Genomic DNA, 18368 nt, shown 5'->3' with positions numbered 1-18368 from the left:
TTACCTTCTTTGGAAGTTTAAAGAAGGAAAGGTAGTATACTGGTAAATTCGTGAGCACAAAATTTATGAGGACAACTCTACCGCCTATTGAAAGTAATCTACCAATCCAAGGTGACATTTTTGCTTTCAATACTTCAAGTATCGGGTTCCTGAAGCCGGCTTTTCTCGGATTCCCATCCACATTTATACCAAGAAATTTAAAGGGGATTGTGTCTAACCTGCAACATAGGAATTGGCTTGCTGCCTCCAAAAAGAAGCTATCCACACAAATCCCATACATCTTACTCTTCCACATATTCACTCTTAGCTCCGAAACCATCTCAAATCCTCGTAGAATTACTTTGATAGCCCATAAGTTATTCCACGATGCCTCTCCCACCAAAATAGTATCGTCAGCAAACTGTAATATATCATAGGATACTGTTTCATTCATTCTAAATCCTTGAAAATCACCTCTTTCCACAGCCTTACGCACTAGCCCCGCCATACCTTCAGCCACAATAGTAAACAAAAAAGGGGATAGTGGATCCCCTTGCCGTAATCCTCTTTCTGCTTTAAATTCGTCTGTGGGACTGCCATTAACCAAGATTGACATAATACTGTTGAATACACCTCCTGATATCCAATCCAGCCATCTATCTCCGAAGCCCATTTTGATCAATAACTCTTTAAGTAACTCCCAATCCACACAATCGTACGCCTGAGCAAAATCAACTTTGAACATTATGCAACTCTTCTTCCTCCTACGAGCATAGTCTATAATCTCATTAGTTACGAGCACTCCGTCTAAAATCTGTCTACCCGGGATGAAAGCTGTTTGTGACTTAGAGATCAACTTTCCTATTATCTTCCTCAATCTGCCAGCCAACATCTTTGAGATAATTTTGTATATACAACCAATTAAGCAGATTGGTCTGAATTCTTCTAAGCCTTGGGGATGCTCCACTTTAGGAATAAGAGCAATAAAGGATGCTGACATAGCTCTAGGCAGGGATGCCTTCTCATGAAAATCCTAGATGCATTGTACTAACTCATTTCCCACTATATCCCAACATCTCTTTGTGAATTATAGGTTATACCCATCAGGTCCAGGGCTTCTATCTCCCTCACATCCAAACACCACCTCTCTAATTTCCTCCCTTGAAAACTTTTCCTTCAGTGCCAACCTCTCCACATCATTAAGTTTGTTGAATTCTAACCCTTGCAACCTGGGTCTAGGAGTACATTGCTTTTTGAATCTTTGCTCGAAGAATTTCTTCACACCCTCCTTCACCTCCTCAACACCTTCTAGTCTCCCTTGATCCGATTGAATCGAGACAATTGTGTTTTTTCGTGTTCTTGTCTTTAGGACTGAATGAAAATACTTGGTGTTGTTATCTCCTTCCTTGATCCACTTGAGCCTTGCCTTTTGTTTAATCATGATTTCTTTGTGTTGTAGAAGCCTCCATATATTGTCCTGGGATTTTTTCCTTCTAGCATTAACTTCCTGAGATAACTGACTATTAATACTCATACCATCACTCTTTAATTCATTAAGCAGTTTTACTTCTTCTTCGAGATGCAGGTCAAGACGTTTGAATACCCTGTTATTCCACCCTCTCAAACTATCCCTCAACCTCCTGAGTTTTTCCTTCAGTATGAATGCACTACTCCCCTGCACTTTGAAAGATTCCCCTTGCTGCCTTACAAATTTGAGGAAATCTTCATGTTCGAACCAACTATTAAAGACCTTAAATGGCTTAGGACCCCGGTCAAGAATGCTTGATTTCAACCAAACCCGCCTGTGATCAGAGATATCCCTGTTGCCTGTAACTTGAGCCACAACCTTCCACTGATATAAAATCCCTTTTGAGAGCAGTATTCTGTCGATTCTGCTTCTGGTTTTACCATTAGAGTTAATCCATGTAAATTTGTTTCCTATAGGTAAGTCTACCACCTCCATGAGTTCTATAAACTTTGCAAACTTCTCCATTTTTACCCTACTTGTTTGAGTCTTCCCCTTTATCTCTTCTCCTGTTTCGATGGCATTGAAATCACCCCCAATTATCCATTCTCCTACAGGAAGCTTGTACTTCCACTCCAATAATTTTCTCCACAACAGTCTCTTTTCAGAGATACAATAGGACGAATATACATTGACAAAATAGCAGTTCGTACCTTTCCAAGAAGCATTTACTCCAAGAAAACCTTTGTCTTTGAAACTGAAGGATGACTCTATACACTATTATCATGAGTTTGTTTCAGATCTTGCAGAAGCACTGCTTGAATGCAAATAAGAAATTTAAGTTCTCTTTTTTTTTTTTATCTGCATTATTTCTCAACAAAAATCAACATGCTTAAATGAGTTTGATTTCTAATTATTCTGCATTTTTTCACAAGTTGAAGGTATTTAATAGCATTGAACAACCTCTCAAAGGTATATTGATATGTTGATTTACCTTATGTTATTTTATTTTTATTTAGATCTATAATATGTCTTAACTTTTTCTCTTCAACAAAAATCTACAAGATTAATGAGCTCTGATAGATTTTGTGTGAAGAAGGTTGTGATTTGGTAAGAAAGTTTATGTGTTTTGGTGAAATTTCTTGGTTTTCTGGATTTTTAATTGAAGGTCAGATAAATATTGATTGAATGTGTTCTTGAAGGAGTATTAAATTTTATGGGTAATGAGGAGAAAGAAAATGGAGTTTTGGTGAAATAGAGAGAAAGAATGAAATTTATAGTCATATAGTGTATTTTATTTAATGAAATTTATTTAGTTTAAAGTTGGACTTTAATTGTTATTATAATATGATTGATATTTATTTAGTTAATGCGGAGAAAAAAATTAATTATGATTTTGATTTAAGTATATTAAAAGGTAGATATTAAAACAAATTGAACATTGTCTTTGGTCTCAATTCTTCTGCTCCATAGTTAGTACCAAAAGAATTTCTCTAAGATTGTTGTCGTCCACTCCATTAAAAATGAATTTAAGGGATGAGTATTATCCTATGAAAAATCTTATATTTTTCAAGAGTCGGTTTATATAATATTATATTGGTCAAAAGGACAAATAGTCATAGTTTATAGCAAAAAAATTGTCTAATTAATTAATTTATAGTCTGTACCACAATCTAAAATAATTACAATAGCAGTGATTAGGGTAGTCAGTCATAGTTTACTGATTTTTTATGTCCAACTGCATAGCCATAAGGTACAGTGTAAATTATAGCTTTTTTTTTGTCTTTTACAAGAGAGATAATGATGTACTATTTTTAACTGCTACACTTTTCACTTTATGCAACTGCTACACTATTCACAGTATGCAAATGTATTTCACACTCAAATTAATAGTTAGTAAATATTTGAACACAAATGTATAAATATTTATTTAATATATAAATCAACAAGTTGATTATTTTAATTACTTTAAAAAAATTCATCTGATTTTTATTTAAATTATAACTTATAATATTATTTTAGAATTATAAAATAAACTTAAAAAAGTGTTAATATGGTTATAGTCTTATTAATATTATAGTATTTAAAGTAATAAATTGTGTATTTATAAATATAATTAAATATAAGACACATATTTATTATTATTAAATAAAAAATTGATATAATATGACAAATATTTATTGTACTATTTTAGAATTGATGATAACAATAAATTGTTTGGTTGATTTTGGATATATAAGTTTGAGTTTTTTTTGGTAAAATACCCTTTTTGGTCCCGTATGTTAACCTCGGGGTTCATTTTGGTCCCTTAACTTCAAAAAGTATCAAATTGGTCCCTTAACTATACAAAAGGTGTCATTTTAGTCCTTTTGAGCATATTAGCGACCGATTTTTGAGTTTTTCCGTCGCTAATATGATAAAAAGGACTAAAATGACACCTTTTGAAGAGTTAAGGGACCAATTTGAAATTTTTTGAAGTTAAGGGACCAAAATGATCCCCGGGGTTAACTTACGGGACTAAAAAGAGTATTTTGCCTTTTTTTTTTAAGTTTCATAATTTTGTAAAATGTGATATTAGTTGATTTATTTTTTTTAGTTTCTATTTCTTCATGTTCTTCGTATTGATAGACATTTTTTTTATGTGATATTATTTATTTATGGTTATATATTTTTTGAACTATTTTATAGTTGTTTATTTTAAATTGTATTAAAATATTGCAGGTTAGAGTTTGTGAGTAAGGTGTAAGAAGAGGAGGGGTGAGAGGACTATGTTGTTGTGTTTAGACTATTTTATCAGAATATTTTCTGTGTCCTAATATTTGGGGCATTTATTATACCATAGCTACAATATATTTATTTAATTAGGATATATATTATATATCACGCTAAGTTGTAGTACAACTGTACAAGGGTTGATGTGAAGACATTTCTATTTCTAAAAATTAATTTGTGTGGTAGATTGCACAAAGGTACAAAATTTATTCCTTTCGATTTAATGCTAAAGCATCAAATAGTCTAATACATCAACTCTTTTACTTTAGAAGTTAATGCAGTCAAATCATTGTACAACCAATCATGAAGTAATTGGTTACATGTAAATGTATGTATGTAAATGTTGTCTTATCAATATTATTTAGTTTTTTTTTGCATTTACAATAACTTAATTAAAAATAATTAAGCATCTACTTATCTAGAATAGGATGCAATACACATAAAATAAAATAAAAATATAGAAAAAATAAAACTTATACAAATGAAACTCAGATTTTATCTTTTAAATCCTAAATATTTAATATTTATTCTTTTGTACACGGGAACATGAATTTATTGATCAAAATATTGATTATTAACGGGACATGAAGTTATTGATCAAAATATTGATTATTAACGGGACATGAAGTTACTGATCAAAATATTTTTTAAGGTACACGGGAACATGAAGTTATTGATCAAAATAATATTTTGACACGAGAACATGAAGTTACTGATCAAAATATTGATTATTAACGGGACATGAAATTACTGATCAAAATATTGATTATTAATGGGACAAGAAGTTACTTATCAAAATATTTTTTAAGGTACACGGAGAAATGAACTTACTGATCAAAATAACATTTGTGCACGGGAACATGAAGTTATTGATCAAAATATTGATTATTAACGGAACATGAAGTTACTGATCAAAATATTTTTTTATTAATTATACATTCAATTATTATATTTTCACGGGTAACCATATATTTTTCTATTAAAAAAATATACATCTAAAACAAATGTGCGTCTCGTACCAGAACTCGTGCGAACGCACGGGTTTGTTACTAGTTGACTTGGCCTCTCATTCAGAGAGCAAGCCTCCTCAATATGATTCATCTCTAAATAATAGATCCTGTTTTACGGTTCTCTTTTGATATTTTTATAAGAGTGAAGTCCCATTTTAGTCCCTCACAAAAACTATAGAGGTCAGATTAGTCCCTGAGAAAAAAGAAGTCTCTATTAAATCACTTACAAAATCTAACCGAGTCATGTTAGTCCCTCAACTAACATTTTTTTAAAATCAGTTTTTTTCTTACTTTTGAACCGTGACTGGACTGCTAATAAAGACTCATTTTAGTCCCTCACAAAAAATGAAGAGTCCAAATTAGTCCCTAAGAAAAAAGTCTATATTTAATCCCTTACAAAATTTAATCAAGCCATGTTAGTCCCTCTTTTAGTATTTTTTTTCAAATCGATATTTTTATTTTTAAATTGTGACTGCACTCCTATTTTACGACCGTTGAATTGAAATTATTTATGAAGGGATTGTAGATAAATCATCGCGATACCAAGACGTTTTTTTCTTTGTTTGATTTATTATCAGGCTTATGGGTGGGTGACTATGGTTTTTGTTGTTATGTATTCTTGTGTATTAGGTGTCATTATTGTTTTAGTTGTTAATAATCTTTTAGGAAGGTTTAGTTTTGTTACTAAGGTGATTTAGGATAATTTCTTGCTTTTGTAAATAATCTTGTGGCGAAAATAATACACATGGTATGTTGGAAGAAAATTGGTTTATACCATATCACTTAGGTTTTGATGATAACAAAGTATTTAATGAATAATTAGGTACACTAACATATGTTCAAGTGTACAGGATCATTAGTCAAAGAATTTACCAGACTCTGACTTTGATAGGAACATATGAAGAGAAGCTTGAGACTCAGATTATGAAAGATCAGAATATGATGACTCAAATTCTGAATGATAAGATTTTATTGTCTCACATATAGGGAATCCAGCTTCTGGTGGAAACTAAACTTAGACTCTGAAGACCATGTGCAAAGGAACTCAACCTCTGACCGGTACTCAATTTCTTAAAGTAGGTCTATCTTATCAAGTCCAGTCATAGTTTAAAAATACGAAAAAATTGTTTGAAAAAAATATTGAAAGAGGGACTAACATGGCTCAGTTAAATTTTATAAGGGATTAAATAGAGACTTTTTTTCTCAGGGACTAATTTGGACTCTCCCTTTTTTTGTGAGGGACTAAAATGGGTCTTCACTGGTGGTTCAGCCACGGTTCAAAAGTAAAAAAAATCGGTTTGAAAAAAATATTAGTAGAGAGACTAACATGGCTCGGTTAAATTTTGTAAGGGATTTAATAGGGACTTTTTTTTTTCTCAGGGACTAATCTGACCTTTACAGTTTTTGTGAGGGACTAAAATGGGACTTCACTCTTTTTATAATCATACTCTTCTACGGGATAAGATCCTCTCCATTTTCTTTCTCCATTTCCTCTCTCCATTACTATAGTTTTCAAATATTTTAAAGTGTATAATAAATCATTAAACTGATATAATGTCACACTATTATATTTATGTTTCTTAAACTATGGTAATTGAAGAAATGAAGATGATGAGAAATGGATAGGATCTTGATTCCTCTTCTACTCCTACTTTCATGGTTTTAACCACGTAAGTACAATAATGTAGATCTTCATTCTAGCTATCTATCGCACGAAAGGTTTTGTTTACTGATATATAGAAATCTTCCTTTCTTTTCGACTATGGAATTATATATTTATAGCTCTAACTCTCTTAAGATTGGTTGATTTCTTGATATCCTATATTTACTAGGTTTGACCTTGATTCATAATCACCTCTACTTGGTAGTCAGCCACTCTAGAGCGTAGAAGATGAGTTTCCATTACATCGGTCTCGAACCAAGTTTAAACTTGGAAGTAGGGAAGAAAAATAAACCTTTGATCAGACGCGCTCCTTAGAAAAGTTCAATAAAAATTCTGAACATGACCTCAAAAAGGGGACAAGATCTCAGAGAAACCACAGTGATACACCAAGAATGTAAATACCATGATAAGTAATAAAGAAACTAATACATCATAACAAAGCAAATATAACAACAACACACAATCATTGTTTCAATAATAAACAACATCGGGGCATAGGTAGCCCATCAAAAAATAACTTTGAGTCCGACTCGCCACTAAGATTCACCAACCTTTCATGTATTATTTCTTGTTCAAGATGGATTTATTCTTTTGATATACGTATCTTAGGGTGGAAAATTTCACCATCTTCAAAAGCATTTTAAAAAGAAGCATGTAATATGAAGTAACCATGTTATATCGACTTTGCATACTCTTTAGACATGTAGATATTTTTGGAACATGTCTCAAGAAGCTCATTTTGAGCCTTCTTATAGCCTTGATGGGCTTCATCCAAGGATGCATGCAGCTCCCTTATTCTCTTTCGAGAAGAATCTAAAGCTTCATTTATTTGCATTAGTAAGGGTGGTTTCAGTGTTAGATAACACATCTCAAAATAACATAAACATGGAATTCTTCTCCCTTATCATCTGAGTCAACAATTGCACCTTCTCAATTAGTTGATAGGGATACCAGAAAGCTCACACCTCATCACCTATTTCTCTTACAAGGTTTCTCAATTTAATAAGATCATCAAGAAGCCGATCCTTCTCTATAACGAAGGAACCAATATGCTCCTCGAGTGCCTCTCTATCATTTCAAAGGCGATCAAGCACAAAGGCGTCCCTTTTATCCATAATACCAAAGGCCATAACGGCCAAAGCCTTACACATCTAGTACGACATTAATCCTTTTCTTTTAAATAGATTACGACATATTTGCTCAAAAAACATGTATAGTCCCTTCAGAGACGAAATATTGAAGCTCTGTAACTCTCGAATTACTAAGGCGACCTAGGAACAACGATGACAATCTAGCCAAGGACAATGATGAACTCCCAACAAGACCCGACATGCCCAGGTCTGGTTCAACTCTTCGGGCCTTTCAAGAAAGACTCCCCAGAAAGACGTGCTTCATTAACTCCTTTCCTTAAGGGACCGTCTCTAGTTGTGCGTTGCGTCGAGTTCAAAGTGTCCTCCACTACATGTCGATCAAGAGGGTTTCGCACCTCGAACCGTATTGAAATGAGAGGAACATAAAATGCAGTTGTAAAGAGGAAACTCACATGTGATTAAGTACGCCTACCTTGAGATCATTGAAGGAAGTTGGAAACCTATCTAAGAAATCAAAAATTCATGAAGAGGAAGGATGCGTCCTTCGTACTTGTTGCATAATATTTTGTATTATTCTAGGGAAGCACCCCCTAGTCCGAAGACGAACCCATCTCGGTGAAAGCGTGGTCCAGGCCTTCGGTACCAGCATATACAAAAATGGTGTCCAACACCTCCTGATCCACTCATATCTTTGGGTATTTTTCCTAAGTGTCCTAGGTAGTTTGACAGCTACTTTAGTCCATTTCAGCTTTACTGCCAACACATGCAAAAGAACAGTCATAAGAATAAGCATGAGATTAAGATTCCAACCCCGCATTACTTCAATGTCGGTTAAATCACAACTACTATCAAATTTTTCTTTAATGAAATATTGGTCATATCAATATGTTTTCTCATGTTATGTTGATTGAATTATGTGCAATACTGATGGCTGAATTATAGCCACAAAATAACTTCAAAGAGCCTTCGCATTGTATCTTCAAATATTTTTAACTTTTTCCCATCCATAATAGTTCACTGTTTCGTAATGCCATAACTCTGAATTTTGTTTCATCCCCTTGATCGAGCAACTACGATGTGCTTTTTATTATGGATCTATGTGCTTGTACGTATAATTAAGAAGTGATCCAAGATTGGGAAGCTCATGGATAGCAAGATAGAAGTCAATCAATGGCTGCTTAGTTTTGATGATAACACTTGAAATCAAGCAATTGCACTTGAAGTCAAGCAATAGCTAAAGTTAGCTCAAATGGCCAAAGATACACAAGGTGGTTGATCAAGCTATCCTTCTGAATCGAGCTAAAGACATTTGTTTTAAATTCAACACCGTAGTCCAAGGACTATCAAGTGAAGATTTAGGATTTATGATCATCATTGGTTTAAGCTTTCAACATCTTAAATGATTTAGGACTTAGGATTTCAACATCTCAAGTGAAGACTTAGGACTTAGGATTCACGTCGCAACACATGCCAATGGTCAAAGACTTTAATACCCAGTCTGCACCACGTCAAATCCGTTTCAGATTTTTTCCCTCTAAAAAGTTGCGACGTGTTTACCACGTCACAACTAATTTTTTTCAAATTTCAAAGTTCCCACTCTCTGAAAGTTGCGCCTTTTTAATTTTTTTAATTTTAATTTTATTTTAGCGACGTGTTTAATACTTCGCAATTTTTTGTTTTAAAAAATTGTGACATCCAACAAATGTAATGTTATTTTCATTATTTTATTAATAAAAAAAATAGTGACGTGATTATCACGTTGCAACAGCCTTTTTTTAGCCACATGATAATCACGTCACAACTTCACGTGGCTAGGGAGCAGTTTTCTTGTAGTGATAGTAACTAATGTGGAAATATATCAAGCCTTATCAAGAAGACTCAAGGATATTGTGTGATTCTAAAATTAAAGATAATGATATCAAGAGTTGAAGCTTTAGAGTGTGAAAGAGGGGAAGTGTGAAAAGCTCACATGATTGTGTCTGTTTAAGTTATTAGTGTCTTGTAAAGACACAAGGGTATTTTTGGAAGTATTATAGCTAAATCACACACACACGCTTAAAACATTGAGAAGACTCTCAATTTTTAATAAAAATAACCAAAAAAATACTTTTGGATCCTAGCTAATTGATTAGGGGACTGCCTGCTTGATTAGGAAAACGTTTTTCAAATTGTCTAATCAATTAGATATATAGCCTAATCAATTAGATGATGCCTAATGAATCTCTAATGGATTATGAGAGTCTCTTAATAATTGGTAACAACTCTATATCTAAACCTTTCATTATGGGAAGCCACTATCAATTATTGGCATTACCTGATTGATTAGGTCATTTAATTAGCCAATGGATTATATTCATATTTACACTATTTCTTAGCCTATAAATAGAGGGCTTCTCTATCATTTCAAAATATTCAAAAAAATATGAAAAACATCACTTTTCATTTATCTCATAACCTCTCTAAATCATTCATACTTTTCTCACATATTTTAGCCATAGTGCTTTTGAAAGTGATCTTGACTCTTAGTGAAGATATTGTTAAAATCCTCTCCTCCCTTCCTCTCTAAACTACCAAACAAAACCTTATAATCTAGAATAGGAATTTTGTTATTATGATTTAATTGATTATTAGAACTAAGATAAGTATGATTGATAGACCTTTTAAAATGAGCTATGATAACAGGTAACAAGCTAGGACTTGTTTACACATGTGAGCTATGATAACAGGTAACAAGCTAGGACTTGTTTACACATGTATGACAGAATGTTAGGGCAATTCCATCCGTTATAATCGTTTTAGAAAAAGGATATGAAATGAAAGTTGAAGGATTGAGTGGCATTGCTAAAAGACTCTTATAACAAACTTAAGAGATGATGTCATTGGCATCATAAGGAAGCTATATTCTATATTCTTTAATATCATAAATGAATTTCCCCATCCTCTCTGTTTTTAACATAGAATGAGGACAGAGGAAGTGAGATGAAGTCATTGACACCATAAAGCAGGTGAAACTGATTTTGGCCAGCAGACTAGTCAAAAATTAGCAATATCTCACTTTACATGAATGTTTATTGTATCCAACTTCATAAGTATAAATTGTGCAATGACTTTGTAACTACTTAGCTACAATGCAACAGGTTTGCAGCCAAGCTCTAGGGACTTCTTCACAGCATCAACCACCAACTGAGTTTTTCTACTAATTTCCGGCCATTTACTAGAAGGATGAGACCCACAATCTCTAATACTTGCAACAAGTCTAGCAAATTCTTGTACCATCAAAGCTTCTTGTGGGAGCTTGTTGGCCACATCAACTTCCTCTGGTTTCACATTCCACCCAATATGAAGATCAACAAATTTTGCACCAAATGTAAAATCAAAATTTGCACTAGTCTCCTTATAAGGGATTATAAAGTCCTTAACATGCATAGACCCATTGGAACCACAAACTGCTAAATCCATTGACGTGTGAGAAAGAAACGAGCAGTGGATATTCGCAACTGTTTGATTAGGTTTGTCCCATTGCAAAGAAGCTGTGATTGACAATATGACCCCGGCCGAGTTTCTGGTGACGTCGGGGAGCGCGGTAACGTTAGTCGGCAGTTTATAGCCCTTTGCCCATAAGGATGCATTAATGCAATACCATGCTAAGTCACCAAGTGCACCAAGAGCATCTAACTCTGGCTTTACTCTTATGTTATTCTCCAAAAACTCTTGTGTTGTTGGCATTGTTGATGTGCTATGGATCTTCAAACATAGATATAAATTAAATCTAACTCAAACAAATTAATACAAAAAATAGAAAACAATAAATGAAATAGTCCTGCACTCACAAAATGAACTGGTCCAATACCATTGGAATTAGAAAGAGAGAGTAACTGTTCCATGTGAGCAGTCCTAGGGTGATGCAACCACATAGATCCATCCATAAATTGCACACCATTTGATTCACAAGCTTCTAAGATCCGATCAAGCTCTGCGACGTCGAGAGCAGCAGGCTTCTCGACGAGCACATGCTTCTTCTTACTCGCGGCAGTAACCGCCCATCGCACGTGTAGACTTGTAGGGAGAGGAAGATACACCGCGTCGACACGTGAATCTTCCATGATCTCATCGTAGCTACCGTAGATTGTCACGCTCGCTGGTAAACTGTTGTCTGTAGCGAATTTCTCTGCTTTTTCGATGGAACGGCTTGCGATGGCGGAGATGGTTGCGTTGGGAGCAAGTGCAATGGCTCTGGCTAGTTTTCTGGCGATGCTGGCGCAGCCTAAGATTCCGAAACGCACGGTATCGTTGTTGGCCATTTTAGGTGATTGAGCATTATGCATATGGATATGGTTAGCATTTATCAATTATCAGCAACTTCAGTTGTTTGTGTGGATAGAATAGAATTCTACATTTCTAATCATTAAGTTACTACAACGACCACAAATCATGTGGTGGGAGCATTTTTTTGTACAGAAATATTAATGGTACACAAGCATGGACACCAATACTTTACCGACACCCTATAAAATACTTCATACTATTCCTTCCTAATTTCTCAAAAGAAAAATAAGCTCACTTGTTTTGTTTGTCGATAGCGTAGGAGCCTAGTTCCTACTCATGAAGCTACTAAAACGACCTCCAAATCATATGGTGGGAGACTACAAATACGATTAATTGAAGTTACACTTTTCTCGCATTTAGGCATTCGATTTATATGTAGTCGTTGAGAAAACGGTTTCGAGTTAATATAAAATTTAAATTTGTAAAAAATTAAAAATACACAAATTAAAATTTGGATTGTCCGATCAAAATTTAACAATAAAAAATACATTGGATGTACGAATCTGTCAAAAATTAACTACAGAGAATATTGGTCGAACAACGTTTTTATCCTGTACATATATACTATTTGGACACAAATATTGACACCCATTAAAACACACATGAGCTTTAATAATTCAAACTGATTTGGAGGGGCATTTAAATCTTTTCAATTTTGACCCTAATTAAGGTCTATTTGATTTGGAGTAGATGGAGGGGAGATAATGAGAGGGGATTGAATATTTTTAATTAAATATGTTTGATTCAAATTTTAGGAGGGGAGAGGAGATGAGGGATTAGAGAAGTCTCAACCAAAGTTAGTTATGGTAACTTTGAAAAGGTTGTTAGGAAGTTAGTAAAGTTAGTTAGGAAGTTAGAAGTATGCAACTAACTATTCAAGATGACTAGTCTATGTGTAAAGTATGGTCTTCTCTTGTGACAAAATGAATACATAATTAAAGCAAGAAGATATTGCTAGAACTCTCTCTTCCGTGAGATTAATTACCGTTTCTCTATGCTTGAATTCTCATCTATTATGGTATTATTCTAGAAGGGACCTTCATTCCACTGCACCATCATCTTCATCATAGGTGAAGATCTAAGCATCAAAGAAGCTTCCTCCTAGTTGGCGCGTGCAGGAATTTCTCGAGTTCTGCAGGTAGCTTCAAAGAAGCATTAATGGCAGGATTTGAAATCTCTCCTCTCAATTCACAACCAATAGTTAACTCTTTTCAAGTTGCTTCATCATAAATGGTGTTCGCAAGTGAAGAAAATAGGTTTGTTATAAAGATATCAATAAAGTTTCAAGAAAACAACTTCTTGTTATGGAATCAGCAAGTTGAAGGAGTAATTCTCTCGCACAAACTCCACAAAGTGGTAGTTAATCCACAAATTCCTCCAATGTTCAAAATAGATAGCGATAAAATAGCAAATATTGTGTCTGAAAACTATGAAGTTTGGATTGTTCGAGATCAATTTTTGTTTACATGGCTATTTTTTACGATATGGGAAGTTGTGATACCATGTGTGCTTTCTTGCAAACATGCATATGAGGTTTAGGACAAAGTTTATAAGCATTTCAATTCTAAAATGAAGGCTCACATTCATAAACTAAGATATGAACTTAAGACAAGCAAGAAAGACAATCGCTTCATATCAGAGTATGTTATACGAATTCAGGCCATAGCGGAGCCTCATGAAAATTGTTGATCCAATCTCTAAAAGACATCAGATTGATGCCATTCTTCAAGGACTACTTGAACAATCTATTTTTTATGATGATCTATGGAAAAGGAAAACCAACTAGCATCTATAATGTAGAAGTTCTCTTGTATGTTCATGAAGCACACTTTGATAAGTATAGGAAATAGCTTGCAACTCCAAATGAAACTTCAAATGTTGCTCAGGGTGTGATCATTAACTTAAACTCAGGTATAAATGGTAATGTTTTTGGCCTCAATCAGTCATTTCGTTGCATTGCTAGATCAACATATAACACATGTCGTGGGAGACATGTGTATACTACAGGTAATAATCCAACATGATAAATCTTCAACAAGTATGGTCATTCAATGGTAGATTGTTGGCATATGTATGATAAGCACTTTGAGCCCCCAATACCTAACGCTCAAGCACAAAGGTCTGCAACAAATAACTCAGTCAATGCCCATGGCAGTCACAAGAATCAAGTCTCATCATCTGCATAAGCAAATACTTACCTTTCTCATCAAGATCAGACGCAAGGGCCTCGAGATCTTGAATTCCAAGCTTGGTTTACGAATGTAAGTTCCTCACATCATATCATTTCTAGTTATTCTAATTTATAAACTAAAATGTCATGTGCAGGCCCTAACTAAGTATTAGTTGGTAATGAATATTGTTGGGTGAGAATATGGTGTGAGAAAATAGTCTAGAATGAGGGTGAATAGTGTAATACCATAACCCCCTCTCTTAGTTTAAAGAATAAACATATTTTTAGGATGCTAATCAACAGGACATACATACTTTTCAATTAATATAAATACTCGCAGCAGGACTTAATTAAACAACATAAATTTCCATTGTCTCATCAAATAAAGTACTTAAAGAAATTAGTAGAACTCAAACATTAGCTTAACAAAATCAAACGATCGACCCATATCCCAGTGTTACAGATCAAAACAATAAAACTAAAAATGCACATAAAGATAAACATGAAACAAGATCTATATGCCTTCTTCCATCTCACGGCAACTACTGCTCTTGTTCCTGAGTATCTATACGCAACATACATCAACACACAAACAAAATAAAAAAGGGGTGAGAGTACACTCAAATATGTTAGCGGTGCAAAAGATCGGGAAGAGTAGCATAAGCAACAACAACAACAACAATCGTGAAATCACAATGCCAATATGTATGCAATATGATAACACCTCGACTCTATATGCATGTGGTACCAATCTGGATATAAGAGTTATATTACTAATATTGTCCACTCACCGACGGTCCCTCTTCGAACCCGAAACTCATCACTGATCCCCTCTTCAAAATCATTAACTCGTGAGATCATCACAACGATACATATGATGCATGATGATGCTTCAACAACATTTATGGTGCAACATCCACCAATGGTCCTACTTCGAACCATAAACAACACACCTCAACGACTCACCCTTTCATGGATCTTCTCCATGAAATTCAACATAAATTATCATCAGGAAATAATTTACAACATATCAATATATCACAAGTATTCATACACTTACATCTCACCACAACTTATATCATATGATCATTCATAAAGTTCATTAATCTCAAAAACATCATCATAACATTTAATCTCCTTTGTACCACCATTAATCATACATACATAATTAAACTCCTAAAGCATCACCATGGGATAATACTACATGTTAGCTTTCCAACGGTTCAAACTGCGCCTTAAACGGAGTCACGATATTTAAGTTATGGTCAAAACAACAAGTGAACCAATTAATTACACAAAGGAACCAATCTATTGTTCACAGCTCTCTATTCACTAATTTTTCACGCTCAAACATGGACCAATCTATTACACCCCTAAGGGCAATCGATTTTCCTTTACATCCTACCCAAAATTCCAATTTTTTAAACCAAGACCAATCGATTACACGGGTAGAACAATTGATTGTCCTCCCTATGCTGTCCAATAATTCCAGTTTGCAATTAGAGATTACACGCTTGGACCAATCGATTGGTCCAAGTTTTCTGCCCAAAATTTCTTTCATTATTTCAAAGGACCAATTGATTGTTCCCCTACATCAATCGATTGCTACAAGTGATTTTTCTAGAATTTCAATTTTCAGTAATTTTAATCAATTTTATATCCCACACAAACATGCCCTAGCTTACCTAAAAAAATTATTTTGACAATCTAACATCATACACAATTTACTTATTATTACCACATCATATACACACCAATTAACATACAAGTTCACCAATCTCTGCATTAACAACAATTTTACAATGAGAATCATCTTCATGTTCATCATCACCAATGCAACACATCAATCTTTAACATCATGATCATAATTAATCACATAGAGCTCATCAATTCCACAACATACATTCAGTAATAACAACACATAATCAATTCACAACAAGAATCATCATCATCAAATGTTCATAATCATAAACCAAGTTTTTCAAACACGACAATAGAGAAAGAAAACTTAGAGGAGGGTGAGGATCCCTTTCTACTCTTCATTTAATATACACCCGCAGTAGAGTAATCTTCTCTTACTTGAAAATCCAGCAAAGGCACTTCAACGATGGTGTTTTTCCTTCTTTTTCCTCAAAGCCCTAGTCTCCTAATGCCTTTGTCTCTTTTCATTTCTCTTCTTTTTATGTACTGATAACTTTTAGGTTAACTAATCCCTTTTTAATCAAAAACATAATTCCCTATTCTGGTTATTCCAAATCAACCCTTGCTTATCTCTATAATTACCAAATTACCTTTATCCACTATACTTTCTATTTTATTTTTATAATAAATCTAATTTTCACCAATTTCCATATTTTTACAATAATTCTACAAACTCTACTTTTCCACTAAATTCACACTCTCTTATTTTTATTTCACTTTATGGACATCAGAGTTATGTTACTTATAATCATCCCCTCACTATGATACCTCTTCGAACCTCGTTCCTCTTTGAACCCTAACTCATCACTGACCCCCTCTTCTGAACCCGCGACTCGTCACTTCTCAACACTGATACTCATGATGCATCATATGCAACACCAACATATAGGTTCTACGACACCACTGATTCCATTTTGAACCATACACAACAACACATATGACAATCATTGTAATTCTCACTCCGAACTACACATCTCAACATCGTCAACATATAATTATAACTTATCATATAATTATACACGCATTTCAACAATATATACTTGTACATCAAATAAAGAGTTCACATAACACTCAAGGCATATTAATTTTATCCACCATCTCACCAAACACGTCAAAATAGCAACCAATAGTCACTGGAATCACAGACAACCAAAAAATTCACATAAAAAAATAGTAAGACTCTCATTTCCTAAGCGAAGACTTGCTAAGAGAGGACGCCTAGAACAGGAAAAACCAGCAACGCGATTCCACCATTGAAGCCTTATCAAAGCTCCAATTGTGACCCGCAATTACCCAAATCAAATCAAAGACAACATAAACATATATCATATATTCACTTATTAAACACTGAATTCATACTTTATCACAAATCTAAGGTTATGTTCATAATACCAAAACCATACACATGAACAACAACACAATCAATTAGCATATACAAAGGCACACGAAAATCAATAATAAAATAATGCACAAATTTCATGTTATTCACAACAATTATAATACGTTTTACACGAACCTTTCCACAAGAACACATAAGTATCAACAATGATGAAAAAGATGAAAAAAACTAGAGGAGTGTGAGTACCCCTCTCTACCTTTCTTGCATTTGACACCCATATTAGAGTAATTCCCCTTTTACCTTAATTCTCCAGCAATGAATTCAAGCTTTGGTAATTGCATCTTCTTCCTAGAGCTCCCTTTAAGGTTCCTTGCCTCTTTTTCCCTTTCAAACTTTTCAGGTATTAGACAAAACTCCACTCCACTCCACTCCCCTCACTATTTCTATCTATTTAACCTAATAATTCAATTTATTTTATTTTATTTTATTCATAATTCTCCCTCAACCCTTGGCGACTCTCACCTTAGCATACCAACTTCCATAATACTCTAATTTTAACCCATACCTTAATATTTCTCTTTTTCTACTATTTCAATTACATAAAAATATCATAAATCCCTATATAAACCCAACAAGTACAAAATAAATCACATAAAATATTTTATCGCCAAAATAATTAAGTAAAAAGAGTTTAAAATTATAATTACTCGAAAATTCGAATTCGGGGTGTTACATATCTCCTTGATGGATATGAAAACTTGATTCTGAATGCTTTTAATTCGGTGACCCGAGGTAATTACGAATTGGTAAATCAAATATTGAATTTAAAATCGTGAAAAGTGTAGGAATCAG

The 18368-nt window shown here is 33.8% G+C and overlaps 2 protein-coding genes across 2 annotated transcripts; both read right to left on the bottom strand.

Moving 5' to 3' along the window:
* Window positions 1–1066: 1066 nt before the first annotated feature.
* LOC131625459 (uncharacterized) lies at window positions 1067–1972 on the bottom strand. The gene has a single exon (XM_058896323.1). The coding sequence runs from the start codon at window positions 1970–1972 to the stop codon at window positions 1067–1069; it is 906 nt and encodes a 301-aa protein (XP_058752306.1).
* An 8860-nt stretch (window positions 1973–10832) lies between these two features.
* Window positions 10833–12470, bottom strand: LOC131625481 (uncharacterized oxidoreductase At4g09670-like). Its single transcript, XM_058896339.1, has 2 exons — window positions 11811–12470; window positions 10833–11724 (listed from the first exon to the last, which is right to left on the bottom strand). Exons 1-2 carry the CDS (start codon window positions 12303–12305, stop codon window positions 11104–11106), a joined length of 1116 nt encoding a protein of 371 aa, XP_058752322.1. The 5' UTR covers window positions 12306–12470; the 3' UTR covers window positions 10833–11103.
* Between the last annotated feature and the right edge of the window lie 5898 nt (window positions 12471–18368).

Source organism: Vicia villosa, unplaced genomic scaffold, assembly GCF_029867415.1.
Source record: "Vicia villosa cultivar HV-30 ecotype Madison, WI unplaced genomic scaffold, Vvil1.0 ctg.000218F_1_1, whole genome shotgun sequence".
In the NCBI taxonomy this organism is placed as follows: Eukaryota; Viridiplantae; Streptophyta; class Magnoliopsida; order Fabales; family Fabaceae; genus Vicia; species Vicia villosa.
The sequence above is the reverse complement of the archived record's forward strand: the minus strand, read 5'-3'. Positions and strand labels throughout refer to the sequence as shown.